Here is a 27,627-nt window from a genome sequence, read left to right as displayed (position 1 = left end):
TTTTCCCTCTGACTTGGTCCAGAGCCTGTCAGAGCTATTTACGTTGCTTAATAGCTGTAAAATGGGCTAGCAAACCCCACAAGAATGGGTTTTCACTGATTTCTCATTTTGATAGGGCCAGAATGCCCTTCCAGAAAACTTGTAGGAAAATGTGACCATGAAAATAACTCAAAGAAAGGCAAATGAGATGTGCTACCTCAAAAGAAAAAGAAAGTAGTATGAAGCAATTGCCATTTGCAGAGTGATGGGAACAAATTATTGAACCTACTCAAAAGCACATTGGAAATGTTTCTTTAGAGGAATAATGATACTTGAGATGTTTCTATTTTCAGATAATTAATTACAGCTCGGGAAGAGAGAAGGCACTGTGTATGTGAAGCACGTCTGAGAACTTCTGTTGGCACGCTGTGCCTTGGGCCCGTCGGCTTGCCTCAACCTATTTGCATGATTCAAGGTTAATCTGCACAGCAATTCAACTCAAAGCAAAAACATTTTTCAATGCCATCATAGTCATGGGGAGTAGTAAGAACTTTCAGAACTGTCAGCCACCTAATCAGAAAGCAGAGACACGAAAGGCAAGTTCACCAGTACAAGTTTGATAAGCAAATGAGGTCTGGCTGGCTGGGGCTCCTGCTGCGCGGTGCGTGACCGACCCATGGGCTGGGGGTTTGCTTGGTTTCGGCTGTGCGATCCCAGCCAGCAGAAAGAAACACAGGTGTACTAGTGACAGAGCAAAAAAGGCACCAAAACAATGACTCAAACCAGCTGTGAGAGCTATTTTGATGTGGTGGCAGGTGAGAGTGGAGAAGAAGGGGGGCAGCTGTGGGGTGGCAGCGCTGGCTTTCCAAGGGACAGGGCTGGGGAAGGAGCACGGACACGTGGAGATGGGGCAGCCTCAACGGAGGAGAGGGGAGACCAAGGCTCTGTTTTATCCCTGTGGCAACATATGACCCAAGCCCTGGGTTGGGCGCTTGGCTTGCTCTGGTCTCTGTACCTGGACATGGAGTTGCATTACAGTGGCAGCAGCACCTCCTGGGTCTGCACTGATTTGCACGTGGGGTGCAGACCCCTAACTGGGCCCTCTGGGTTACATTCTGGGGACATTTGTACTACTCATTGCAGCATGACTATTGACCGGAGTTCCTTTCCCTGAGCCCAGGGTGGCCTCTCCTTCTGTCCCCTGCAGATGCCGGCTGCTCAGCCAGCTTAGAAATCTGGGCTTGTATTTAGGCACTTGCAAAAGCTTAACCTTATGGGAAAGGCACCCGTGAAAAACCCAGCCTTGTAACCCGTTACCCCTGTCCGGCCAGCAGCCCGGCTGGGAAACCTTCGGTTTCTGGCTCTGACATTTGTTGTCATGTCTCCCGAAATTTCTATTATTCAGCTGGGTGCTGGAGGGGCAGGAGGTTTTTATGAGGTGCCTCTTACCGTACGTGCAGGCAGGGGGAATGTCCCTAGAGCAGGAGCGAAGCGTATAAAAAAGGGGAAGCCGCGCTCAATGGGTCAGTCGCTCGCTTGTCTCGCTGTGCGCACAGCTAAGATGATGGTCGCTTGTCTGCTCCTCTTCAGCATCTGGACCAGTGCATCAGGTAAGTCCCTTGTTTGTCTGCAACAGCCTTAGGGACCTGGGTGGCCCTGCCAGCTGCTGGGCACTGCTGGGTGCTGCTGGGTGCCGCTGGGTGCTGCTGGGTGCTGCTGGGTGCTGCTGGGCACTGCTGGGCACTGCTGGGTGCTGCTGGGTGCTGCTGGGCACTGCTGGGCACTGCTGGGCGCTGCTGGGCACTGCTGGGCGCTGCTGGGCGCTGCTGGGTGCTGCTGGGTGCTGCTGGGCACTGCTGGGTGCTGCTGGGCACTGCTGGGTGCTGCTGGGCGCTGCTGGGCACTGCTGGGCACTGCTGGGCGCTGCTGGGCGCTGCTGGGTGCTGCTGGGCACTGCTGGGCACTGCTGGGCGCTGCTGGGCACTGCTGGGCACTGCTGGGCGCTGCTGGGCGCTGCTGGGCGCTGCTGGGCGCTGCTGGGTGCTGCTGGGCGCTGCTGGGTGCTGCACTCCCCACCTCGCACACCCCCCAGGGCAAGCCCAGCAGTGACAGGGGACTTGTGGCACCGCACTTGATAGTGAGGGGCTTCAGGCATGTCACTGCCAGTTGCCTTGATGGCATCATCACCTTAATTTACCACCAGTGTATTTACACGCTGCAGACAGATGTATGAATTTACTACAGTTTGCAGATCATGAGCCAGGCAAACGTCCAAACAGTCTGAATGACCTGCGTGACTGAAGTTTGATTTAATCTGCTCTTGTGGCTGGGATTTGGGTCAGAGTATGGCACTGATTTGCTTAATCAGGACAGAATTATCTGTAGTGCTGGACATGGTGCTTAGAGGTACTCGGGGCACTAAAAGCATGGGGGTGTTACGTTGGGTTCTGTAATTAAAGAACACGTGGAAAAGCCTGAATTTGTTCCAAATTAGCTTCTGCGGGCTTGCTTTGTGTTCTGCTTATGGCACTACCGAGCTCTGAAAAGCAAAATGACTGGCACAGCTTCATGGCTGGCTTCTTGGTGACCGGCCTGGCCGTGGCCATGGCCGTGGCGGGGGCAGCACCCCAGAGCGCTCTGTCGGGTGGGTTAGCCGAGTGTCCCTGGGCACTGCAGACAGCCTCACGCCTCTTTAAAGCCTGCAAAGAGATTTCCCTTGCTTGTAAATTGAATTATGTTTTCAGTGTGTAACTGTCCCTGCTGGTATTTCCCTTCTGCCAAAGTACAAAAATAAACTTTGAAAATTGCTATTGTGAGAGAACTGTGCAGCCGCGCTGTCACACCTGGGAGCATCCACTTCGCTTGCCTGTTCCTTTAATAGTTTTTCCACATGTGTCTGCGAATTGGAAGAGGAGACTGATTGGGTTTTTTCTTTCCCCCAGAGACCTTTAATATCATGGCGCCTGCGCTATGAAATTTTCTGTCTGTGAGCCTTCAGAAGGGTCTCAGCTGCTTCCCAGCTGCATGGCCTCAAGCCTGAGCTGGCAGAGCAGCTGTGGTTTGCTTCTGGTCCTCCCTACTCTGCTTTTTCCTTCTGGTTTTCTGTTCTGTTGTCAGTCTCTGATAACCGTGGGCACACAACCTGTAGTGATACAAGTAATAATTTTTAGCAGCTTTACTGGTTCGCTTCTCCCTGTGCTGCAGGAGGGCTCAGAGAGCAGTAATACACCGATGGGTGTGGGGGTGATGGCACGGCTGAATATTTAGGGAACCTCTCCATAGGTGCCCCTGTGAGATAAGTCTTAGCAGACAGAAATCACCTGCTGCAGACACCAGAGCCACCTGTCTCTGTAGCTCGCTCTGCAGCGCAGGTATCAAGCTGGTGAGATGCTTTGCGTGAGAGGTGTCAGGGCCAGCAAAACTCTCTTTCAAGCTGTGTTTTCGTTTTTTCCCTGGATGGAAGGGCAGAGAAACCCTCCAGAGCTGTTCTGCTCAGGAGCGAGGGCGAGGGGTTGCGGGGGGTTCTGCTGTGGGTGGGCTGCAGAAGGGTGGTGAGAAACGCTGAGTACAACAACTGCTTCTCCCCCAGGCTCCGTGCAGGTGATGCACAAAAAGGTCCAGGCGGTCCAGGCAGGTGGAAACGTTACTTTTGCATGCCGGTCGGTCACAGAAGAAGATGTGCTACAGGTGACCTGGCAGAAGGAGGTGGATGGGGCTGAAGACAACATAGCAACTTACAGTACCATGAACGGCCAAAAGATAGCAAAGGGCTATGTTGGCCACGTGAGCTTTGCCCGCAGTGAGCTACAAACCTCGGCCATCTCCCTTCATGGAGTCACCCTCCAAGACGAAGGATGCTACAAGTGCATCTTCAACATGTTCCCCTCGGGGCCTGCTACCGGCAGGATGTGTCTCAAGGTTTATGGTAAGGCATCATGACTGCGTATGGGCTGTTTTCTGGGGACCAAGTCATTTTCCCTGCAAAAATCCTTCCCTGACCACTGGTCATTGCTAAATGGCTGTGGGAAAAGTGGTTCCGTTTCCTTTCTGGCTCTCCCTCCCCCTCTGCTTTGACTTCTGATGGGAAACCAGCTTTCAACAGCTCTTTCATTTTCTTCTTCTTCTTCTTCAAGTCAGCAGCGAGATCCCAAAGCTGCTGCGTAACTCACGACTTCCTCCAAGTTTCCCTGGCCACGTGCTGTGCTGCCAGCCGGCCACCACGGCCCCCGCACCCCTCTGCTGCCTTCCGCTGCTGCTCCCCCCTCCCAGGCCTGGAAATCAGGCACTTTTCTTCTTACTCTGCCTTCAGTCTCAAGAAAAATCTAAAGTATTCCAAAGGCAGAGAGGCATATGCGTGACCAGAGTATCCAGTATCAAAACGAGCTAGAGTAAAAATGACGGTAGCTGGGCTGGGCTCAGAAAAGAGATGAAAAAACCAAAAGGTTGAAACAGGGCACAGCTTGTGGCTTTGCCACGTGAATACCTGGGGCAGGTCGGTCTCACTTCAAGAAGTGAGTTAAAGCAAATCATGAGTCAAGACGGTAATACCTGACACCCCCACGTGAAATCATCAAACGGCAAGTATAGGCCGAAAGAGAGAAACAGATGACCTCAAAAGGAACCAGACAGAAAAGCTGCTTGTCTTTTGAGGAAGGGTCTTGTTTTCTGCCTGTGAGAAAGTTAAACGTGCCCCGAGGACACCTGGCTCGCGACTTTCTCATCGGTGACTCTGCTGTGGGGACACTGGCCAAAGATCAGGTCCCACGTGGGAAATATCGGTGCCTGGGACCTGCCACTGGTGGTATGACCCCTGCGGGGTTTTTTATTTATCCCTAGCACCTTCTGCTGGCAAAGACACAGACACAGATTTCCGCACGTATATCCACGTGCCAGGAGTACTCTGCGTGGAAAAAAAGATGGGGGAATGATGACTGGGCAACAGGGGAAAGGGGAGGGGGGCTGATGGGCAACGTGAGGGAAAACCAGTCCTGGAACAAAAGTTGTTTTTCCTCTTTCTTGGGAAAGCTCCTAGAGCAGAAAAGAGAAATTAGGAGAAATTCACTCAATATTTCAGATACGAAGAGGAAGGTGTTCCTAAAGAGACCCAGCCCTGAGTCATTCAGTGGGTAAACACTGGAAAATACGGAAATGCCTTGCAGAGGGATCCCATTCTTGTTTACCATATAAATCTAAACACAAACTTAGATTTGCTTGGTTGTTGTTTTTTTTAATTGGAGTGGGAGAAATATTTCCCAAATCCTCCAGCCTTGTGGCTATGATTCATCCTTCAGCAGAGCACTTTAACAGAAAACCTTCTCAGATGGAAACACATGAACTGAGAGGATTTTCACTTCTCGTCAGCCCACTGCTGCTGCCAGGGGCTGGCTCAGGGGGGTCGTTGTGGTCTCCCCAAAATGTGCTTTATCGAACATGTCCTGGAGGGTCACCATGAATAGCTAAGCGTTTGGCACTGTGCCAGAAGATTTTGGTTCACATATGGTGTATTTTATCAGAGCTAATTTATTGTGATGCTACTTAAAAGCTGCAGTCTACTCCCTTATTCCCCCACTCATAGCAATGGGAACCACTTGTGTGAACAAGCGCAGAGGACCCCCCGGGATGGTGTGTGAAGCCAGCAGGAATCTCCCAAGACTCAGGGATTCAGGGCAAGGTGAGCAAGCCGGAGTCACCAGATGAAAATGAAAGGCTGCCACATCTCTGCCCTCACAAGGGGACTGCCAGGGAGTTTACAGGCTGGTAATTGCCGGATTACCCCAGCCGTCACAAGGGGGGCTCTTCCAGGACGGGCACCGTCACGCCATGGTGAGGGGAAGTGAAGCCCTGTAAGAACTGGATCCAACACTGTGATGAAAGAGACGGGTATGACTGCAGGAATCTCAGACCTGCCTGGCTGAAAGCAGCAAACTCAAGAAGCAGCAGAAATTTCCTACCCTGTAGCAAAACCCATTTTGAAACAGAATAGCTCCAAGAGTGCTTGGCGGGTCTCTTTTGAACAGCCTGCTCCCCTTCCCCCTCGGTTTTGCTTTGGAAACATTTTGCTGACCTTCATTGCCAAAGAGGATGAGAATGAAACCCAGGAAGGGGCTTGAGTGAGCACGTACGGAGGCAGGGGGATGCACCTCTTGAGAACGGGCAAGATTTGCTGGGTCACAAAATTCCCCAGGGATTTGCTGGGCTGTCTTCAGAGACCTTCTGCCTTCACTGTAGACAGCTCCATTCACCTGGAAGTCTCGAGCACAGTGGAGAAATGCCATCATTGCTTCTCAGACAGGGAAACCTAGGCACGGCGTTGCTGGTTAACAGCCATACGGTTGCAAAAGGCTTTCTGCCATCACAAGCCACACTGGAATTCCTGAAATTTTTTATCCATCTCTCTGAGACGACTGTCAAGCTTTTAAACATAAAAAGCTCATCGTGACCTGAAACCCCCCCTTTGATTACAGAAGGCCGTTAGAGATAATTAAAGCTGATGTACTTCACTAGGAAGTCCCTTTTTTGATTACTTGGGAACAATGCTTGGGAACAGCTCGAATTTGGGAATGTTTGCAGCACTGCTCTGCAAGAGCTACTAAAGCAAGTACTTGTGCACAGTATCTCTTGTGGATACTTTTTTCACTAGGAACAAATACTTTGATGAAAGGAGAAGCAGCAGCTAATTTCAATGTATGCATCAGGTACCAACGGTGGGCACACACTAACGAACAGCGTAGCAGGACTTCACTGCAAGAGCAAGCGCTTACAGGTTTTGACTGTGCCATCTGTTATAGACATTTGCTAAGGGGAAGCTCATCCCTGCAGGATTTTTTTCACAAAAATCATTCCTTGGTGTCCAATGTGAGAAGAGAGAGAACTGCTTAGTCAGAAGAAGAGCAGATGAGGAGCGCATGTGTTCCTGCCAAGGCACTGAGCAATTTTGCTCATCCCCTCTGGAAGCATCCGTGATAGCTTTCCTTTACTGCTTTTGAATGTTGCAATCTAATATCTGAAGTTAATGCTGTAGGTGGAGATGTTATTTTTATGCATCCCGTGAGCAAAAGAAGAAGTTCATTTATTAATCAAAACATAAACTGTTCATGACACTTGTATTTTCATACATGGGAGATTTTGAGAAGTTCCAGCTGAAATCCCCCTACACACTTTTCTTGTTGCTCTCAGAGCAACACTAGTGGGTTTCGTCAGTTCTGTGGGGTTTGAATTTCTGTCTACAGGTGATGCACAAAATGAGAAATACCCACTTTTTTTTTTTTTTTCTAGGCAGGCACAACCATAGTAAATAAATGAGGTCTAGCCATTAAAAAAAAAAAAAAAAAACAACCAAAACACACACACGTGCACACAGGAAGATGGTATACAGTGTTTTCCTTCCACCCTCTGGCAGTTATGGCTTGGAGGATCCAGACAACCTCATGAGATGCATCTGGAATTGTATCAGGAGGTTGCAGGCACCATTATGCATCTGGCACAAGCCTTTTCCCCGTTTCACAGGATCATTTGGTGTCTGCTACATCTCGTTCATATGCATATCTTTGTTTACCTCCCAAAAGGAAAAAGAATAATTTTTTCCTAAGAAGAATAAACAGATATTTTTGGTTTTTTAAAGGTAAGATCACTAAATGACAGTGATATGTTTGGTAGTGTTGAGACAAAAATTAATTTCCGCATCAATATTGCACTGATCGTTGTTATTTTTGCTATGTAAATAGAAAAATACACACGGAATACTACTAAATATAGCAAGAATACTTTTTTAATCAGAGGGCATTCGTATTAACTCAGAGTTGAATTAAACTAGAATTGCTACCGCACTGAAGTGGTTAAAAATGTAATATTCTCAGAAATGAGGACCTAGAAGTAGAGTGTGGTTTGGACCCCTGTGCCGCCAGCACATGCAGTGAGGCGGAAGGCAGGCTGCAGAGCTGCCACACGGAAACCTGTGGACCGCACTCCCACACGGAGCTATGCGTCTGTGTAGATCTTAGCCTGAGCAAACGGAGGCTGTTAGACCGGCTTTGAGCAGGGGCTTGGACCAGGTGACCTCCAGAGGTCCTTCCTGACCTGAATTATGGTACGATGTTACGGCCCAGGAATAAACAGGTGATTTTCCACAGGGGATAGATGTGTCCTTACGCCTTCAGATCTCCCCTGTAGTTCTACCCAGGTTGAAAGCAGCCTCCTGCACTCCTCCCCTCCCTGTATTCCTTGCAAATAGGGTTTCTATCAGCAGGAATCAACAAGCAAGGCTTCATGTGAGTGAGTAAGCGTGAACGGTGCCTGTAGTTCATCGTTCTTGCTGACTAAGACTAGGCGTGACAGCATCCGTAAATCTCTAGGGTGAGAGAGTTCAGAAGAAATGACCTTTACTGAAGGTTTTGAGGGATACCATGATGCCCCCAAAACACAACACCAGAGGGAAGAAAGTTGAACAAGCACAAAACCTCCACAGGTGAAATCTTGTGGCATAACCACATACAAATTCACTGTTACTGTGTTGCATAAATAGATGCATTAAGTCCTTTGGTCTACAAGTCAAAGAGCAATCAAGCTAATGCTGCAGAGGCATTTAAAGGAAAAGAACAAGAATTTTGGCTCACTGAAGCAGTTCAGCCCTTTCAGAGGGAGGACAACATGTGGTTTCACGGTTTCAGTACCTGTTGCTTTTTACTTGCCCATAATCACCACTTCTCAGTTGAGATGCTACACCGCTGCCATTAATAACAGAATTGAAATACGGATGCTTCTACCCTCTTACCCTTTGTTTTTGCTAAGCTCTTCATTTCCAGACCACTGCCTGAACACTTCCATGTTTATTTGTCACTGCCAGGGCTTTGGGGGAGAGGGAGGCAAGATTCAATTTCAAGGTTGTCCTCTGAAATAATGGTAAACACAAACGCTCTTTGCTCAAACATGAGCAGAAAGTAACAGATTTTGTCAATTTGTGTTTTACAGCCATCTCAGACCCCAAAGTGGAGGCGAAGCTTATATCCAGTCCAGACAAAGCTGAGGGCTCTGAGAAAGTGGTGAGGATGAGCTGCTCAGCAACAGGGAAACCAGCTCCAAAAATCACCTGGCGCCTTCCCAGCATCCTGCAGCAGAAACCAAGGGAATACCACGTCAGGCTCAGCAACCAGACCGTGACTGTCATCAGCAATTTCACTCATGCCCACTCCAAAATCCTCCAGGAGTACCCCATCGCCTGCATGATCCAACACCCTGGTTTAAACGTGACCCTGGTCCTGCCCACGGAGAGCCTGATGCAGGGTCAGTATGTAGCCCTGCTCCTGCCCTGGAGTGGGGAGGAGACAATGAAACACCTCCTGGGGTAGATCAGGAAACCCCTCAGAGGGTTGGGAGCAGGTGGGGAAGGCACCTGGAAGAGCAAAGAGCAGCCGAGGCTGGGCTTGGGAGAGATGGAGGAGGTGCTGGGGAGCATCCAAGACACCCTGGGATACGGCACACAATGCCTTACCGCTCATCGGGTCTCCTACACACCACCATGTGCCCCAGCCTCCCTGCCTCTGCCAGGGACTCGCAGGGTGTCCGTGTCACGCAGCCTGACACACCCCAAGACGCGCCGGCTTTGGTGTCCCCGAGGAGCTGGGTGCCACATGCCTACCTGTGGAATCAGGCCCCAAGCACAGGTCTGCTGGCGGTGCCACTGGTGGCCATGCTGGTATGGGCTCCCAGTAGCCCCTCTCCACCCTGTCTCACCCCAGTGACTGGCGAAGGGATGTCTGGAATGGGTTGGGGATTGGTGTATTTTCTTCGTGCACAAACTGAGTGCCCGTTGCTTTGCCCACAGGTCCGGACACCAGTGTGGCACTGGCCGTTGCCATTGTGGTGGGGGTGTTGGTCTCCCTGACCTCCCTCTTCATTCTCAGCTGCCTCCTGCACCGCTGCTTCAAGCACCTGTGTGACCCGGAGAGAAACCCAGACCAGCCGTGCTGGGTAGGTCTGCCTCTCCCTGGGGTGCTGCAGGGCTCGCCCCCACCGGTCACGGGGCTCGACACTGGGACCCGGCTCTGCCCGGCCACCCCAGGGCTGGCTGCAGGCTACCCAGCGCGGGCTGCGCCGGGGCTGGAGAAGGACGAAGGGATTAGCCCCCAGCCAGATGGCTGGGAAGGAGAAACCTGAACATAACTAGCCAGGTTCATAGGCGCCCAACATTGACGACAGCTAGAAAACGTTCACTTTCTCAATGGCAAGGCACGCTGCGGGAGAAGCGTTGCTCTGTTCCTATATTTATGCACAAAATAGCTGTGCAAGAAGTGGCCATGCCCTTGCACCGTTCTTCTGCAGCTTCCTAAAATAACTTCCCCCTGGCATGGCCAGCGCAGCTTGTGGAGGAAGCAGCTACAAGGACGCGTCTCAACCAAAAGGGGTTTTAGAGGAAGAGCGTGCCTCTGGAGGAAAGCCCAGGGTGCCGTGCTGTGCCAGGGGCTGGGATGCTGCTGGCTGTTCGCTGAGGCCATCCTGATGCAGGGGGTGCAGGACGCAAGCTCAAGGAGAGGGCAAACCCAGTGAGGTGGCATTGTTTCAGGAAAATCACAGCCCAGTTTTGCGCTGAAGGCACCTCAGCCTTCTCGCAAGATCCACCTAGAGCATGCACCCTGACTTTTGATGAGTGTTTTGGAGAAAAATAAGCAGGGGGAGGAAATGCGATACACATCTCCCCTGGGCGCCATGCCTCTAGGTCCAAGCTGGAGCCTGCTGGGGGGTTTGCAAAGCGAAAACTTTAGTCACCCCTCACACAGAAAGATGCAAGGACCCATTTGCTAACACGGATAGCCCGGATCTTCACCCCTGCCCTTCAAACATCCACATATTTTGAAGAAGGAAAAAAAAAATCAACAAACTCTCTCCTGTTAGGTCCTTCCTGCCTGTACCAAGGCCAAGAAGTGTGGGCAGTACAGAGCTGCGGGCGGGCAGGCTCCCGCAGTGCCCCCCGGCCCCAGGACACCACTGAACACCTGAGCAGCTGCCCGCCTTTCACGTGTGAGAGAAAAACTCCTTGCAACAGCACCTCGGGCTTCCAAGCAAACCTGCTGTGACCCACTCGAAGATATATATGGAAAAGGACAATTTATATATATAAAATATCTATTTATTTATTTATTTCCACTATAATATTGCTTTTTATAGAAAAAAAGCTGTATTTATTTGATACTCCAGCTGGCTGCATAATGAAACCCCTGTTTCGTGTTTTCTGGGGTTTTGAACATTATATTTACTCCTTTCTGGTATTTTAATGTTGCAAATTCAAAACTGGGTGAGGGACTGTCTGAAACAGGGCAGTGTTTTGTTGGGGTGCTGGGCTGGGAGTTGTGGCTGACGGTGCCACAAGGGAGCCCTGCCAAGGAGCTGGGGTGCAGGAAAACCCATGGAGCAGCCTAGCGTGCTGCTCTGAGCTCCAGGTGTCAAACCTGTGCCCCAAAGGCCACGAGAGATCAGGCCAAGACCGCAGCCAGCCTGAACTTGTAACCCAGATGCCAGGAGCAACAGGCTTCAAGCCAGGAGTCATCAGGCACGAGGAAGTGGCTAACTCCAGCTTCCATCAGCTTTTCCTAGAAAGTAACACAAAAGCCAAGAGTAGGTACATGTTTCCTTCTCCCCTCTTCTGCTGCAGTTTCCGCAGCCTCCTTCTTAATTTCCCTGATCCATCACAGCTGCCTTGTGTCTCCAGGCATCCCACCTGCCTGCAGGAGGCAGCGGGGAAATAAAAGGGCAGTTGGAGGAGCAGCAGGCTGCCTGCTGGGTTTTGTGTATGTTGTGGTGTAGTGGCAGGTGAGTGCAGTGGGAAACAGGAGGCTGGAAAGAATGAGGGAGGTGGACACTCTCTATGGGCAGATACACCCGACCACAGGGTAACAAGTGTTACCTATTGCTAAAATTCATTGCTGATAACCTGTCAGTTCTCCTGTAATGCTCTGAATCCTGACCCACACCTGTGAAATCTTCCCTTGTAGACCTAGGGAAGCAGAAATGAGCCCACCCAGCTGGTGTGGTCGTGTGGGTAGCAGGAGGACAGCCAGTGCAGGCTGTTTACTCTTCTCTTGCCTTCCTGGAGCAAGTGCATGTCATCTGTTTTTTTCCTCGCTCCTCTATTTCAAATGTGCATCCCAGATGAAGCAGGTTGAGGTTGCATTCAAAAAGCCAAGTAATCTGAAATGAAAGCGAGTGGGAGAGCTGAGAATTAATAAAGCCAGTCCTTGTCATAAAAGGCTTTTTTAGGCTCCCTAATGCTTAGTAATAGCACAGCTGGTGAGTGCAGGGAAAGGGGAACTGGCTGCAACTGTCACAATAGGGATTTTTTCCCCTGAGCCCCATAATTATCAAAGAAGGAAACCACGTTTTCTTCAAGCTTTCCTGTCATTGCAGCTTGATTTCCCCCTCTCCTGTGAAGGAAGGGGCTGGGGGAGAAGTAGGTTTTCCCCTGGGACAGTGTGGGGCAGGATGCAGGCAGGGCTCAGCCCCTGGCACTCAGCGTCAGCCCTTGCTGCTCAGATGGGGCCACACTTGTACTTCAGGGGGTTTTGGAGAGGTGGGTGGTTCTTTCTGAGTTTCAAAAATGCTTTCCACTACTGTTTAAACTGATGGCTCTTCTTATATATATAAAAAACAACAAAAAAAAACCCACCAAAAAAACACCAAACAAAAAACAACAACAAAAGAAGAGAAATTAGCCTCTTGCAGAAACAGGGAGTCTGGGCACGGGTAATGAAAAGAACTTCCAGAGAGAAGAGAGAAAGGCACCGGTTGGCAAGAAACCTCTATCAATCCAGGAAGGTTGCAGAGCTTACCTATCATTTATTTCTACAAACTGATCACCGGGAGTGAGGGAAAGCATCTGTTCACATGTGGGATTGTAATTTCTTTTACTGTTCAGCTGTATGTTGAAGTGTGACAAGCTCTCCAAGGTTTCTGCTTACGAGGACGTTGGGACTAGAGGCTGGTGGAAGGGGAGGTGTGGCAGCTTACAAGCAACATGCTGGAAGGACAGGAAGATGTTTTCCGTTTGCCTTTGACAGATGGCAACGAGAACAGCAAATGACATCCGAAGGCAGAGCACCTGAAAGCAGCACGTGTCTTTGCCTGCGTGTCATGCAAAGCCACCCACGACATGTAACGCCACGAAACGCTCCACCATGGTGCTGCGGAGTTTGGCTTCATGTAGCTACGCAACGAGCGTAAGCTACAGAGAGTGTGTAACTCCCTGCCTGTTGGCTGGAGCGCAAAGAGTAAGAAATCCATAGAAAGCACCTTTCAGGGAACAAAAGAGCACGTGACTGAGGGATCAGGAGTTTTCACTGTGGGTGAATAACACCCTAACTGCTGTTCAGGGTCTCTGGGTGTGTGATTGTCTTGTGCTTCTCTGTCCAGTTATCTCTGTGAACAATTTGGCAGCAATTCTTTGGAGGTTTTATTTCCAAGGGCTTTATGCAGTTACTCAGTATTGATTTTAAAACCCAGTATCTAAGCTCTGAAGTGTAGCAAATTTTGACAAGGTCTTGAGAAGTAAAACTAAAGCCAGAAAGCAGTTAGGGCTGAATGGACTGCTCCCTTTTCCTGTTCCAGGATGAGTGATACCAAGCAGGTTAACTTTGTAAGTAAACGGAAGCGGAGCATATTTTCAGAGCTTTGAAAGCATCATTCATCATCTTTCTGTTGCATAACCCTAGGGTAATGCTTCATCTATCAGATACCACACCAGTAAATTTTCTTACGGACTCAGTCATGGAAGAAAATACAGCCTTTTGGGTTTTGTTCAGTTTTCAGTACTGAGCACCTGCAAAACAGATGAAATATGAGAATCGCACTAATTGAGTTATTTTTGCTCTTTCATAAATGAGACTACCAAACAAGGCCAATAAAAACCAAGGATATTTTTCTTTTGACTCTTAGCATACCAGAAATTACTCACATTTTGGAAGCCATACAAAGGGCCTCCTCATTTCTGCACTGCTTTTACTTTTGCTCATATAAAGCTGAGTGTGAAAGGATCACTAAATTCTTTTCCAAGCTGTCCGTGGATGGGCTCTATTTTGATCTGCTCGGCCTTGAAAGAAGCTACCTGAAATTTCTGGGAAGCCTCTGGGAATCCTCAGTCTAAGACCCATACACAATATAAACAGAGTTTTGACTTCCCTCATTCGTCAGAAAGTGCAGACCTTAGCCACTCTAAGAAAAAGGGCAGAAAAAGCAGCTTGTCTACCAAAAGAGCATTTGAAATCGTACATGAAAGACTAAAATGTGTTAAAAAGCTTGCAGGAAAAAAACCCTACACTTCTAGATTAAAAATTAGATTTTTATTTCAATGAGAATATCTTATTTGACATTATCCTTCACATAAACGACAGAATATACAGCATTGCTTTATAAACACCCAAGGTTCCTTTTTAGGCTTCAAGAAACTAACTTCCCTTGAACTTTCCTTGTCTACAGAAACGTAGCTATTCTCATAAGTGAGGTTGTGGTGGGTTTTAGCTGCCCATCAGCTAAATAAAAGAAATAGCTTGCTTTGCCCCTCGTTTCTTCCCTCTCTGGCAGCCACCACTTGCACTTATGAGGAAGATCCCACATTTACACCTTCTGAGGTGCAACTCCTTCTGATGGCACCCACAGCAGAGCTCAGTAGCAGGGGGCTAACGAGGACCAACACCAGGCTTTGCTGCTGGTGGGGGCAGGGGGCGGAATAAAAGGCTGTGCTGTTTATTTCTAGTTCTGCCAGCTGGTGCGGTTGGTAGGGAGCAAAGCTGTGCCGTTAACCTGCTCCTGTTAATGATTGACGAGGAAGCACAAGCAGGGCTCCTGGCTGGTGCTCCCGGGCACCACCGCCCCGCTGATTGGCCTCCAAGGAGTTTTTAAAAACTGGGCGCCAAATCTTTAGCCTTTGTCCTGGACACGCCAGCCAGCCTGAAGAGATCTAGGGGAAAGAAGGGAACAAGCTTCCCTGAGCAATTGCTCTGTCCTGTGATGTTTTTTCCCCTGCTTTGCTGGGCTGAAATCTACCTGCTGCTGCTCTGTGAGGGCTGCCAGCTGGACAAGCCTGCGATGGGTGAGTGGAGCATCCTTTCCCTGCACAAGGTTAACTCTGGAGCAGCACCAGCCTTTCTAGGCAAGAAGAGAGAGACCCAGATGCCACCCTGACTGAAAAACACTAATTGGTAACTGGAACAGGAGCCAGTAACCTGGGGGTTGGTCAGCAGTGAAATGGGGAGATGCAGGTCAGAGAGGGTGCAGGGCAGTTTCCCTTTGCACTCCAGCTCTTTATTCAGCCTGGTATTCCCCTCCTTTGCAAGTGTTGCTAAGCTTCTCAGCACAAGGGATGGAGCAGGTCTGCACTTCCAGCGCACGTGTCTGGGCGGTGCACGCTTCTGTTGGGAGAGGCTGGGGCAGGGGGACATTCCTACACAGCCGTTTGTGCTGCCTCCCAGCTGCGGGGTGCCCTGGGCTGCAGGTGCGGTGAGCGGGGAAGCAGGGATGCTCTCAGGAGCCAAGAGGTGCTTTTGCTGGGTGGGTGCTGCCTGTCAGGTCCGTAGCGGACACCTCTGAGCTCTTGCAGACAAAGGCGAGCTAAGAGGCACCGGGAAGAAGCAGGCAGAGGGGCCACGGGCTTGAGTTTGCTGTGCTTGCTAAGAAGCCTGCCGGCCCTTTGTTCCACTGCTGCCTTCCTCTTCGTCATGGGCAATGTGTCCCATAGGCTAATGATGTGATGGCCACCCACGAGATCAGGGTGTCTGAGGTCTCCCAGTGCGCCACACGACCTCATGGTAACATTCCTTGCTCCAGTGTTCTGCAAGATGGGGACACTGTGACTGGATGCTTCAGGGCACCGTAGCCTTCCTTGAGTGAATCGCTTTTCATCTTGCTCTGATTTGGGGGGTGAATCGCTTTTCATCTTGCTCTGATTTGGGGGTTTGCTTTGTTCTTAGGATTGATGGAACCTGTGAAATCTGATGGCATTATTGAAGCAGCCCTTGGTGGAGAGGCAAATTTCTCTTGCAACTTCTTACTCTCAATGGAAGTGTTACAAGTCACCTGGCAGAAGAGAATGGGGTCTTCCTTCCAGAACATAGCCACCTACAGCCCAAAGCACGGGCTGAGGCTGATAGAGCCATTTCAGAAGAAGGCACGTTTCATTACAGCAGCTGTGAAGGCCTCTGCTATCACACTCCAAAATCTCACATTTGAGGATGAGTCCTATTACAGATGCATTTTCAGTGTGTTCCCTCATGGCTCCTTCAGCAAAGAGATATGCCTCAACATCCAAAGTAAGTTTTCCACCAACACCTTCTCACTTTCTGGCACTCCGCACAGGCCTGATGTAGTCAGGAGGTAGGTGAGGCATTATCCCCTCCACCATGGTGAGACTTTTGATGCAGCAGCATCTCCTTGGTGGAGGGTCTCCAGAATTGCCACACTTTCCCTCAGAGGTGATCAAGGTAAATAAGCCAGGAGATGCTTTTAGATAAGAACCTCCGTACAGAGAGGTGACTTGTCCGGCTTTGACCGTAAACTCGGCATAGAGTGTGATAAAAGTACTTTCTCTTTTTGCTCTCAGCAATTTCTGAGCTAACAGTGGAATATGATTTACACCTGCCCACCGAGGGTCTCTCCACTGCAGTCTGCTCAGCGACAGGAAAGCCTGCCCCCAGCATCACCTGGCTGAATGAGAGAGACCTGGATGGGTCCCCTGAAATACACCATGTCCAAAACTCAAACGGAACAGTAACGGTGGCAAACAGACTCACCTTCTCTTCCAACCACCTCCGTGCCTTGGCCTGCCTCCTTGAGCACCCACAGGGAAGGAAAATGAAGGCAGTTTACCTGGAAAAAAGAAGGGAAGGTAGGCTGCGTTTGTATGGAGAGGTGCAGCATGTAGTAGCAGGTGCTTAGGAAAAGATGTGTAATTGTGGGAGTGCAGCTTGTACTTCACATAGGTCTCGCTAGACATTTTTCTGGGTGTTCAGACCTCATGCTAGATGAAGATTTCATAATCTGAAACTGTCCAGAAGACTCCTCCCTGTGGTACCTTTGTGTCTGTGCGGTGAGTGTGTGCATCTATAAATATCTAATACATAGATAGATTTCTGTGTACATATGTAGATATGTCTTTGTGTGTTTATATTCCTACATGATCACTGATATAGAGCAGACACTATCAGCTCTCCAGCGGTATTCACAGCTGGAGGCTACCAGCGGAGCAAGTCCCTGACTGTCGAATGCTGGGGAACATTTCCCATGGAAGATGTTGCAGGAAGTTGTCTCAGGAAGGATGGGTGACTTCCCTCACGATAAAATTTGTTCATACAGAAACACAAACAGATTAGGAGTAAAAATGCTGGGGGTTTGTTCCCCCAAAACCAGGGAAACGTGAGACATTGTCAGTATTGATTTAAAAAATAAAATAATTCCTCACCCACTGCAGTGTTAAATTGTTACGCTGTTCCTTTCTTTCCTACAAAGAATAAATGAGCACAAACTGATGAATGTTTCACTTCAGTCCAGCCTCTGGAAAACGACGCAAGAAACGTGTTAACAACGCTCTAGATTCTGTGTGAACTACAGTGCTTTCTTTTTGTAGGTGCTGAGACGAGCACAATCATCATGGCAGTCTTAATAGCTGTGCTGTTCTTGGCAATCTTGATATATGGTGTCATGAGACTAATCAAGACTGAAAGGAAAAAGTAAGAATAATTTCCATTTTCTTGCAAATGACATGGCTTGACTGTGTCCAGCTTGCAATTTGTCTTTCTGTTTCCTGATGCTGTTTTTATGTACCTGCCGCCGGGAATTATCCAGGTAGGAACAGCATCTTTAAAATAGCCAGATTCACTCTGAATGCCAGGAGGTTTCTAAGCATTATGTGACTAGTTAATGGCTGTTTATTTGTTTGTTTTTCAGACTGAACGTACATAGTGTTTCCAGAACACCGAAAAATGAGAAGGGCTTACACCAAGACCTAAGCAATCAAGCAATGAGCCTGCGCACACTGAAGGACCAGAATGTTGCTTATCAAAGTGAGGTAATGCAGACTCCCACGGCTTCCAGTAATTATTCACATCCTTCAAAAGCCTCAGCAACACTTTCCAGGAACATGAGAAAACCCTTCCATCGAGAGCTGGGGTCCACTCCTGCTGCCATGTCTTTGCTTCATGGGACAGCCACAGTGGAGAGATGACACCACCCATGCCCCACCTAACCTCTAGCAGTGCAGGGGAAGGCTGAAGGAGAAAAGTTAGTCAATGGTTAGGTGGAAAGGCATGGAAAAGGTACTGGAAATTCCCAGGAGGGCAGATGGGATGTCCCTTCTGGTCAAAGGCGAGGGAGCACTGCAGAGCTTAGGCACTGTAATCAGCAGCCTCACACAGATGTTTCCCAAGAAAAGTCTGCCCTGCCCTGCCCTGCCCTGCCAGTCACACAGGCATGAAGGAGCTCTGGGGGGTTGCTGCCATCCACAGACAAAACCAGTAAGTGACCACAGCTGGGACTCACCCCCACTTTCCTCTGACCTCCCACAGGTTTTCCTTGCAAGCTCTTGCTAGTCCTTTACTAGCCCTCTTGCCTTCTCGTCACTTCTCTGTGCCAGATAAGGTAGAGCTTTGTCACAGTTACCACACCGCTGTGCTGGGTCTTTTGCAGGAGCAGGCACCAGGCTCCTCAGTTCACAAAATGCTGAAAGGTCTGAGGAGAAACCCGAGAGAGAAAAAAAGTTGCAGACGCTTGTTTTCAGAGGAAGCAGAGAACCTGAACACCGGCATCCACGTCATGGCTGGGAGCGGACTCATTGAGGACGTCAAGGAGCTCGGCTACATGCCTGTGAAGGTGGACAGAGAGGCAACAGCATGTGGGGCCGTCCAAAGAACACCCCGTGCCAGCTGTTCCTCAGCCCAGTGCAGGAAGGAGTGACATTAGCCTGTTAAAAGCCCACTTCCATGAGCCCAGAGGGGCCCAAGGGCAGGTGGGCACCCCACGCTAAGGACTGGAAGGAAGGTGCACCTTGCCCCAGCCCCTTCCAGGGATGATCCAGGAGATCCTCAGCCCCAGAGCTGGGTGTGAAATCCACCCAGAGGAGCCAACACTGGAGTCCCTTTCAAACTGCGGGGGGTCACTGCCTAAAAGGGCACCGACACATGATGGGATGTAAGGGAAAAGCTTCTTTGGGTTGTGCAGGATGCTTAGGAGAGGAACCAAAGGTGAGAAGGGGAGGAACTGAGGGGATCTAGGGATGCAAAAGCCTGGGAACATGGAGGGATAAAGGGCTTAAAGGGTCTGGTTGCACATACGCAGGAGGCTGGTCGGTACGCTTCTCTGAGCGCGCCCAGCACCTGGTCACCACTGTCTCTCCCGTCTTCTCATTAAACTCCATTTCTAACTCTGTTCCTGTGTGAGGTGCTTCCTAGCCAGTGTGCCTGTATGTATGGGGGCCTGGGGCCAGCAGCCAGCACCACGGGCTAGTGGGCACGTGTGCTTGGGTGCCAGCACCTAGGGAGGCCTGAGTGAGAGAAACCGAGTGCCAGCCACCAGCACGGAGCAGGGTCAGAGCCTGTGTGTCCCTGGTGCAGCACCTGGAGCGAGCGCGGTGAGCACCAGCAAGGATCAATCCAGACAAGCCAGTGAGTAGGTGACACCTCTAGGGATGCCTTTTGATGTTTTACAAGTAATGAGGCAGGAAGATCTGTGTGAGGCTGCAGCAAGACCCATGGAATTGTATCGAGAGCAGTATTTCAAAAGAAGCTCTGTTTTTAAGGGCTCGAGCTGGAAAGCTTCCCCTCCAGCTCTGTATCATTACACACGGTGTATTAGAAATGTCCTTTCGATTATTTGCAAAGGTTCTTCTCACAGCCTGTGTCAGTGCAGCCTCAGCGCAGAGCGCCTTCTTGTGTAATGGCAGAGCAGCCTCTAGTGGGAGTCTGGGCACGGGTAATGAAAAGAACTTCCAGAGAGAAGAGAGAAAGGCACCGGTTGGCAAGAAACCTCTATCAATCCAGGAAGGTTGCAGAGCTTACCTATCATTGTTTTCTACAAACTGATCACCGGGAGTGAGGGAAAGCATCTGTTCACATGTGGGATTGTAATTTCTTTTACTGTTCAGCTGTATGTTGAAGTGTGACAAGCTCTCCAAGGTTTCTGCTTACGAGGACGTTGGGACTAGAGGCTGGTGGAAGGGGAGGTGTGGCAGCTTACAAGCAACATGCTGGAAGGGCAGGAAGACGTTTTCCGTTTGCCTTTGACAGATGGCAACGAGAACAGCAAATGACATCCGAAGGCAGAGCACCTGAAAGCAGCACGTGTCTTTGCCTGCGTGTCATGCAAAGCCACCCACGACATGTAACGCCACGAAACGCTCCACCATGGTGCTGCGGAGTTTGGCTTCATGCAGCTACGCAACGAGCGTAAGCTACAGAGAGTGTGTAACTCGCTGCCTGTTGGCTGGAGCGCAAAGAGTAAGAAATCCATAGAAAGCACCTTTCAGGGAACAAAAGAGCACGTGACTGAGGGGATCAGGAGTTTTCACTGTGGGTGAATAACACCCCAACTGCTGTTCAGGGTCTCTGGGTGTGTGATTGTCTTGTGCTTCTCTGTCCAGTTATCTCTGTGAACAATTTGGCAGCAATTCTTTGGAGGTTTTCTTTCCAAGGGCTTTATGCAGTTACTCAGTATTGATTTTAAAAACCAGTATCTAAGCTCTGAAGCGTAGCAAATTTTGACAAGGTCTTGAGAAGTAAAACTAAAGCCAGAAAGCAATTAGGGCTGAATGGACTGCTCCCTTTTCCTGTTCCAGGATGAGTGATGCCAAGCAGGTTAACTTTGTAAGTAAACGGAAGCGGAGCATATTTTCAGAGCTGACTCTGCAGGAATGTTTTGAGCTACTATTGCCACCACCAAAAAACCCCAACCAAACAAACCCCCCCAAAAACAAACCCAAACTGCAAAAAGCCTAGTTTTTTGCCTGTCTATGGCTGGGCAGTTTTCGCTCTGACCCAGCCCTGTTTTCGGTCACCTCCTGTCACAGCAGCTTTTCCAGTCCAGGGCAACAGTGGTGGTGTTGATGCTGGGCATAACTTTTCGTAACAGATGGAAAGAGGGCAAGTGGGAATGCCACCCTCCTGCTCGCCCCTTCCTTGGGTAAAACTGGCTCTGGGTAACACGTTTCTCTCTGCAAAGTAAATGGCATTATTTAGCCTGCACCTCTCAGGTTTGGGATCCTTTTATCTGGGCCTCAGGACAGTGTCCTTTTAAACTATGTGTTTTATAGTTATATCTATTGGTATATAATAGAGGATGTTCAGGCTGTATAAACCGTTCACGTTCCTGTTTTGGCATGCCAGGCCGTTTCTGAGGTGCACCATGTTGGTATTTTTCCTCTGCCTGGGTACCAGGTTCCTGGTTCTAAGAGAGCAGCGAGATGTAAAGGAATCTCCCCAGCAGCTCTGGCTGAAGATGTCACTTCGAAATGTAGCTGAAAGGCCATCTTTTAGATGTTTTATGATGCTGAAATAGGAAGAATATTTTTTTTCTGAAACCACTGCTGGCAGAGGCATGGGACTAAATTCACACAGTAAAAAGAAACTTTGATTTGGTGGTAGAAGATTGGAAGCATCATTCATCATTTTTTTGTTGCATGCCCCTGGGCGAAGGAGTTGTCTACTAGATACCACACCAGTACATTTTCTTACGAACTCCATCATCAAAGAACATAAAACCTCTTGGGTTCTTTTTCATTTTTCGGCACTGAGCCCCTGCAAAACAGCTGAAACAAGAGACTTGCATTGAGTTCATTTTTCTCTTTTATAAATGAGACTATCAAACAAGACTAACAAAAACCAAGCAAGAACCCCCCCACACACACTTCTAGACTAAAACTTAGATTTTTTTTTTCAATAAGAATATTTTATTTGATATTCTCTTTCACATAAATTACAGAATATACAGATTTGAATCGTAAACACCCAAGTTTCCTTTTTAGGCTTCAAGAAACCAACTTGCCTTGAACTCTCCTTGTCTACAGAAACGTAGCTATTCTCGTAAGTGAGGTTGTGGTGGGTTTTAGCTGCCCATCAGCAGAGTAAAAAAACAGCTTTGTTTGCTGGAGGTTTACCTCTTAATACTAGAACCTATATGCTAAGAGGAGAAAAGGGGGAATGTCCTAGTGTGGTTTTCTAAAAGTTTTTTGCATATCTACTTCAGAAGAGTTTCAGAATAATTTTAAGGGTATTAAATGTAGGTTGTCTCCTATCTAGAAAGGATTTATTAACAAAAGCAAGGTGTCAGTTCTCTACTCCATGCTTCAGAAGGGCAGTGAAGCTGGCCAAGGCTCTGGAGCACAAACTTTATGAGGAGCAGATGGGGGAGCTGGGTTCATTACTCTGGAGAAAAGGAGGCTCAGGGGGACCTTATCGCTCTCTACAACTGCCTGAAAGAGTGTGGTAGGCAGGTGGGGGTCAGTCTCTTCTCCCAGAAAACAAGTGATAAGACAAGAAGAAACAGCCTCATATTACGCCAGGGGAGGTTTAGATGGGACATCAGGGGAAAAAAATTCACTGAAAGGCTGATCAAGCACTGGAACAGGCTGCCTAGGGAGGTGGTGGCTTTACCATCCCTGGAGGTGGTCAAAAAATGTCTAGATGCAGTGCTTAGGGACACGGCTTAGCGAAGGACTTGGCAGTCCTCGGTTAACAGTTGATGATCTCAAAGGTCTTCTCCAACCCAACTGTATTCTGTGATCTATCTATGTATAGAACTTCAACATTTCTTTCTGAAAATCAGTATTGTAAAACTGTCTGACCACATCAAGATGATGAATCAGAAACTGTTCCTTGGAGTCTAGTTTAGGATGCATGGGGAAACCAAGATGTTGCTGCATCACCAACAGAAGTGCTGAGCTCCCAGCAGGCTCCCCTGTGTTGGAAACCTTCTGACGAGATGCAAGAGAAGGGGGCTGAACCCTGGTCACAGGTAATACGCCCCAGCCCAAAGGGGCATGATGCGCCAGGCTCTCCAGCGGGCTGTGGCCCAGCAGAAGGAACTTGCAGCCACTGTGCAGTTTTAATGGCTCTAGTGTCCGGTTTGTGACTCTGTACCATTCTGCTGTGGAACTGGCAGACACGGATTTGGAGGCCAATTTGGAAAAACTGAAGCCAGCAGCTGCTGGGAAACAGTACCAGGCATTGCTAGTGGGACATGTTTTTTCTGAAAGGTGAATGAGAGAGTCTGGGGACCCTCTGCTTGATTCTCTCCAGCTTCCTGCACTCTTTTAGCACTTTTCTTCTTCTGCTGCTCTTTTTCTAATTCACAGGATCCAGACCTGATGTACTATCAACCAATGCGATACCCCTGATGCAAACAACAGAAAGTTTGTCCTTTGCTTTGCTGGTACTTGACCCAGCCACATAGTTTGTCTCTTCTGGCCTGTTCAAGGTTGTTTCCTCTCCCTGGTGTTATTCCATCCCATCAAACCCTTGAAAATGCTGTCCTCTTGCCTCTATCACCCCTTCCTTGCTGGGTACCCATACAAAAATATGATTAAATGCACACCAGGTATCAGAAAACAAGTAGGCAGAAAAAGTCTCAATTGTTCCAGAATGTCTCACTTGAGAGCTTTTTTTAAAACAGTTCAGTACTGGATTTCTACAGGGCAGATGACCTGTTTTTCACTGCTTTTCAGGTAGGAGTTTGAAAGTGCTCTTTGATTCTTCCTGACGAAATGGAATTGTTTCTTTCAGTCGTAGTAATTGTGTTGTTTCCTTTCAGAAGGAAAAATTTCCAGGTTTAGAAGCAAAACAAAACAAAAATCTGAGACCAAAGCTGCCCCCAGGCCAGCCTCACTCACAAGACCCAGATAATAGGCCCAGGTTTGCTTTTAAGTGTGCCTGTCCCCAGAGCTGAAGGAGGCTTTCTATGATGGCAGAAATGAATATAAAAATTTGTAATGACTGTCTCACTTTTATGAAATATCCTTCTTTTCTGACTATCAACCTGATTTTTCTCCCAGTTAGTTATTCCTAGGAAACTAGAATTTGCACTGTCTGGGATGTGAATACAGCAGTCTGTGTAATATGCAGCACTCTTCTGAGAGGGTCCGCAATCAGTGGTATCCACAGTCCCTGGCTGACAGGACGTTCAGTGCTCACACAGAGAAAAGGCACATAAATGAAGATCAGTGAGAAAGACATGAACAGTCATCAACACAAAAAGACCACTGGGAAACAAAAGAAGGGAAGAGAATGTGAGCTTAGATGTGGATGTCTTAAATGTACCAGAGATGCACGGCTGTGTGATGCCCAGCAACCCCCACTCCTGCTAAGTTCATCTAACACCAAACCTCCTTTTACAGCAAAGTTTAAATTCAGGTGTCTTCTGTTTTTCACAGCTATTCCAGAGGTGGAAAGCAAAGCAAAATGTAGAATGTATCCAGCCCTTTCTTGCTACGTAAAGGGACCCCAGAACTTTTTACCGCCACCCACATGTTTAACTCTCTTTGCTGTGAAATGCAGTGCAGTTTGTGCTGGAGAAATCAGCAGAATCTCCAACTGTAAATCATTTAGCATTTGCTTATTTTATAGAAGTAAGTTTGAGAGAGAGAAGATGTGGTTTGTCCATGGTCATATGTTTGAATCACTAGTAAAAGGACAGCTGGTGGCAGATCCTCTGGACCAGGCTGCACCTCCTAGTAGACCTATTTGAACATTCATACTTGAGGAAGCATTGCTTGAATATGATGATTAAGGGGTATATGCTAATTTATATGAGCAGAAGCAGAAGAGAGTTGAATCAGCAGAGCCTAACACTCCTGAAGTAAGCCTCCAGCAGGTAACACACCCTGTAAAACTTAGTGGCTTTGGTGTTAATGGAATCTGTCTCACTGACTCCAGCCATTCTCTAATGCTTTTTTTTTTTTTTTTTCTTTCCTTGTGAATTGATGGCAATTTGCATCAGCTGTATCATACTCTCTTCCTCAAACAGGTACAAGTTTCACTGGTTACTGGCTCAAATGGTTCTGCTTAAAAGGGGTCATTAGTCCAGAGACCAAGGGCAGAACCAAGAAATATATTAACAGCAGAGCATGTCTACCCATAAGGCAGAGAAAAGAACAGAGTAAACCTCACTGGTGACAGAAGGGATTTCACATTGCCTCTTCCACCAGCATGCAGGGTGTACTGCAGGTGAAGAAATAAAAGGAGAGGAACAAAGAGCTCTCTGGATTTTAGGACAAGAGGTGTCTACATACTCCTTCTCACTAACTTCAAAGGCTTTGACACACCAGAGAATCGGTGTCAGCTCAACCACCACCAGCTCCAGAGAAGGTGATGTACAAAGAACTTTGCAAACCTCGGCAGAGATTGCTGAACTGAGCCAGGTCCTTGTAAAAAGAAACGATTTACACGAGAGCACAGAATAGGGCAGAAAGGAATTTTTTTGTGTCTTGTTCTTCTATGAATATAAAAAGATTCTGCGTTTTCTGCCATTGCTGGTCTGTCTGGAGTACTTTACATTTGCCTCTGTCTGCCCTCAGGTTACCTCTGGTCTTAATCTACTACTTCAGAACTATTCTTCCCTTGCTCAGCTCTGGTTTCCTCCCTCTCTTCCAAAGAAGAAGCCCTCTTACTTTCCAGACCCTGTCATAATTTTCTTCTTTCTTCTCTAAGTTTCCCCAGCCCAATAAAGGAGCAGCAAAATTTGGATAATTCCACCTCAGTAGATGTGAGTTACGGGGTGAGCTAATATAAAACATCGTTCAAGTCCCTCAAACGTCCCCCTTATTTTCACGAAATAAGAGCAGGAGGATGTCCCTGGGACTTCCCTGCTTTCGTCGCTTTGATGGTACAGGGCACTTCTGGATAAATTTATTTTAAGCAATGTAGTCTGTAGTTATCTGGAATTCCCTCTGAAATACCCCCAGCTATAGTGGGGACAGGTGAACACAGACTTGCTAACACATTTTTCTCATAAAAAGAAGAACATGTTTGAAGGCGTAGGTACATCAGCCTCAAACAAGTAGTAGATAGTTACTTGAGACCTGACCTGCTTTAGAGAGAATCCGTTCTCTACTCAAAACAAAAAGAAGGCAGCTGGCAGAGGGAAATTCAAGTGACTCGAGACTTACTCGTCAGTCTTAGGAGATAGAAGAAAATGTTGAAAAAAGGCTGTGGTGGAGCTTGGGCCTTGGGGAATGATATCTGTGTATTGTATCAAAGGACGGGAAGGGTGGTGGTGGTTAATGAGGTTGTGTTGGAAAGTGTGGCATGATGTAACTGGTGTGGAATAAGGGGTGGATACTGTCATGCTTTCAGCTGGGATAGAGTTAATTTTCTTCTTAGTAGCTGGTGCAGTGCTGTGTTTTGGATTTGGTATGAGAACAATGCTGATAACACACTGATGGTTTTGGCTGTTCCTAGGTAATGTTTGTGCTAAGTCAAAGATATTTCAGCTTCTCAGGCCCTGCCAGCAGAAGGCTTGGCGGACAGGGGCGGATGGGAGCAAAAGAAGTCAGGAGGGGACACAGCCAGGACGCCTGACCTGAACCAGCCAGAGGGATGTTCCGTAGCACATGATGTCATGCTGAGTATATATGAGCTGGGGGAAGAAGAGGACAGGGGGACACATTCAGCGATACGGTGTTTGTCTTCCCAAGTAACTGCAACGTGTGCTGGAACCCAGCTGTCCTGGGGATGGCTGAGCCCCTGCCTGCCCTTGGGGAGCAGCGAATGAATCCCTGGTTTGCTTTGCTCACATGCGTGGCTTTTGCTTTACCTATTAAACTGCCTTTGTCTCAGCCCAGGAGTTTTCTCACATTTACTCTTCTGATTCTCTCCCCCATCTCACCTGGAGGAGTGAGAGAGTGTATGCATGGGGCTTGGCTGCGGGCCGGGATTAAGCCAGGACAGCTGTCTCCCAGGGACAGCTGTGTCAGCTGGAAGAGCCACTGCCCTGACCCAGCCTCCAGCAACAGATTAGACCCAATCTGGTGGGGGCTTTCTCTTTTCACGGGTCAGAAGGCACTGCTTTGTGCATTGGAGTACTGAGAGCAGTGGAGCAAGCATGGTTAACACACAGGTGATCCTGGGGTGACTCAAGAGCAATGCAAACACCAGCCTGTTCCTTAGGACACTTTAGTTGCAGTTCTCCAAATATTCCCACGCACCTGTGTCTTAAATAAAACCAGAAATCTTTTTTTATGTGGGCTCTCAGCCACTATGTGGACATCTTTCTCAATTAATTTTGGCAGGGGCTTAAAACTGTGCCAAGCCTGATATTTTTTTCCCATGGGCAGCGGTACTTTGAATCAGGAGACCTTCTAGTGCCTTGTAAGGGCAGTTGACAGGAAAGGCATATGAACATATCCATGCATGTTTGTGTGTGAAAGCTGAAGAAACAGCAAACAGTAGATGGAATGTCCTGCACAGACTGCAAAGGATGCTGTTTCTAATTAATCAAATTGAGAAATGGGTTGTGCTTGTTAAGCCTGGGACAAGCCTGATAAAACTGCAACAGAGACAACTTGTCAGTGGAAGATCTTGTAGCCTAACAATAGGAAGGTGGCAGCGAGATCACCCTCTGTCACTCATGCTGCCCCTTTTCCTCGCAGCCCAACAGGAAGGTAGCAGCGACAGCAGAGACCGCTCCCGG

At 48.5% G+C, this 27,627-nt stretch overlaps 2 protein-coding genes across 4 annotated transcripts; both read left to right on the top strand.

The window, feature by feature from the left end:
• The first annotated feature begins 74 nt into the window (after positions 1-74).
• LOC121083095 (OX-2 membrane glycoprotein-like) lies at positions 75-11,071 on the top strand. Its single transcript, XM_040583051.1, has 4 exons — positions 75-1,589; positions 3,569-3,904; positions 8,947-9,258; positions 9,800-11,071. The coding sequence occupies exons 1-4, from the start codon at positions 1,358-1,360 to the stop codon at positions 10,129-10,131; spliced, it is 1,212 nt and encodes a 403-aa protein (XP_040438985.1). The 5' UTR covers positions 75-1,357; the 3' UTR covers positions 10,132-11,071.
• A 3,442-nt stretch (positions 11,072-14,513) lies between these two features.
• Positions 14,514-19,377, top strand: LOC121083094 (nectin-1-like). 3 transcript variants are annotated; one of them, XM_040583048.1, is made up of 6 exons: positions 14,526-15,052; positions 15,930-16,268; positions 16,559-16,843; positions 17,582-17,684; positions 17,902-18,022; positions 18,640-19,377. In XM_040583048.1, exons 1-6 carry the CDS (start codon positions 14,971-14,973, stop codon positions 18,904-18,906), a joined length of 1,197 nt encoding a protein of 398 aa, XP_040438982.1. In that variant the 5' UTR covers positions 14,526-14,970; the 3' UTR covers positions 18,907-19,377. The 3 variants fall into 3 exon arrangements, with proteins under 3 accessions (XP_040438984.1, XP_040438982.1, XP_040438983.1); XM_040583049.1 differs by lacking the exon at positions 14,526-15,052 and adding an exon at positions 15,067-15,161; XM_040583050.1 differs by lacking the exon at positions 16,559-16,843 and having other exon boundaries at positions 14,514-15,052.
• The last annotated feature ends 8,250 nt before the right edge of the window (positions 19,378-27,627 follow it).

Source organism: Falco naumanni, chromosome 2, assembly GCF_017639655.2.
Source record: "Falco naumanni isolate bFalNau1 chromosome 2, bFalNau1.pat, whole genome shotgun sequence".
Taxonomy (NCBI): domain Eukaryota; kingdom Metazoa; phylum Chordata; class Aves; order Falconiformes; family Falconidae; genus Falco; species Falco naumanni.
The sequence above is the reverse complement of the archived record's forward strand: the minus strand, read 5'-3'. Positions and strand labels throughout refer to the sequence as shown.

Coding starts and splice junctions, on each gene's coding strand:
- LOC121083095 (XM_040583051.1), top strand. CDS start 1,358: ATGTCTCCCGAAATTTCTATTATTCAGCTGGGTGCTGGAGGGGCAGGA. Junction 1,590..3,568: donor CATCTGGACCAGTGCATCAG/GTAAGTCCCTTG, acceptor CTTCTCCCCCAG/GCTCCGTGCAGGTGATGCAC. Junction 9,259..9,799: donor CACGGAGAGCCTGATGCAGG/GTCAGTATGTAG, acceptor CTTTGCCCACAG/GTCCGGACACCAGTGTGGCA.
- LOC121083094 (XM_040583048.1), top strand. CDS start 14,971: ATGTTTTTTCCCCTGCTTTGCTGGGCTGAAATCTACCTGCTGCTGCTC. Junction 15,053..15,929: donor GCTGGACAAGCCTGCGATGG/GTGAGTGGAGCA, acceptor CTTTGTTCTTAG/GATTGATGGAACCTGTGAAA. Junction 16,269..16,558: donor GATATGCCTCAACATCCAAA/GTAAGTTTTCCA, acceptor TTTTGCTCTCAG/CAATTTCTGAGCTAACAGTG.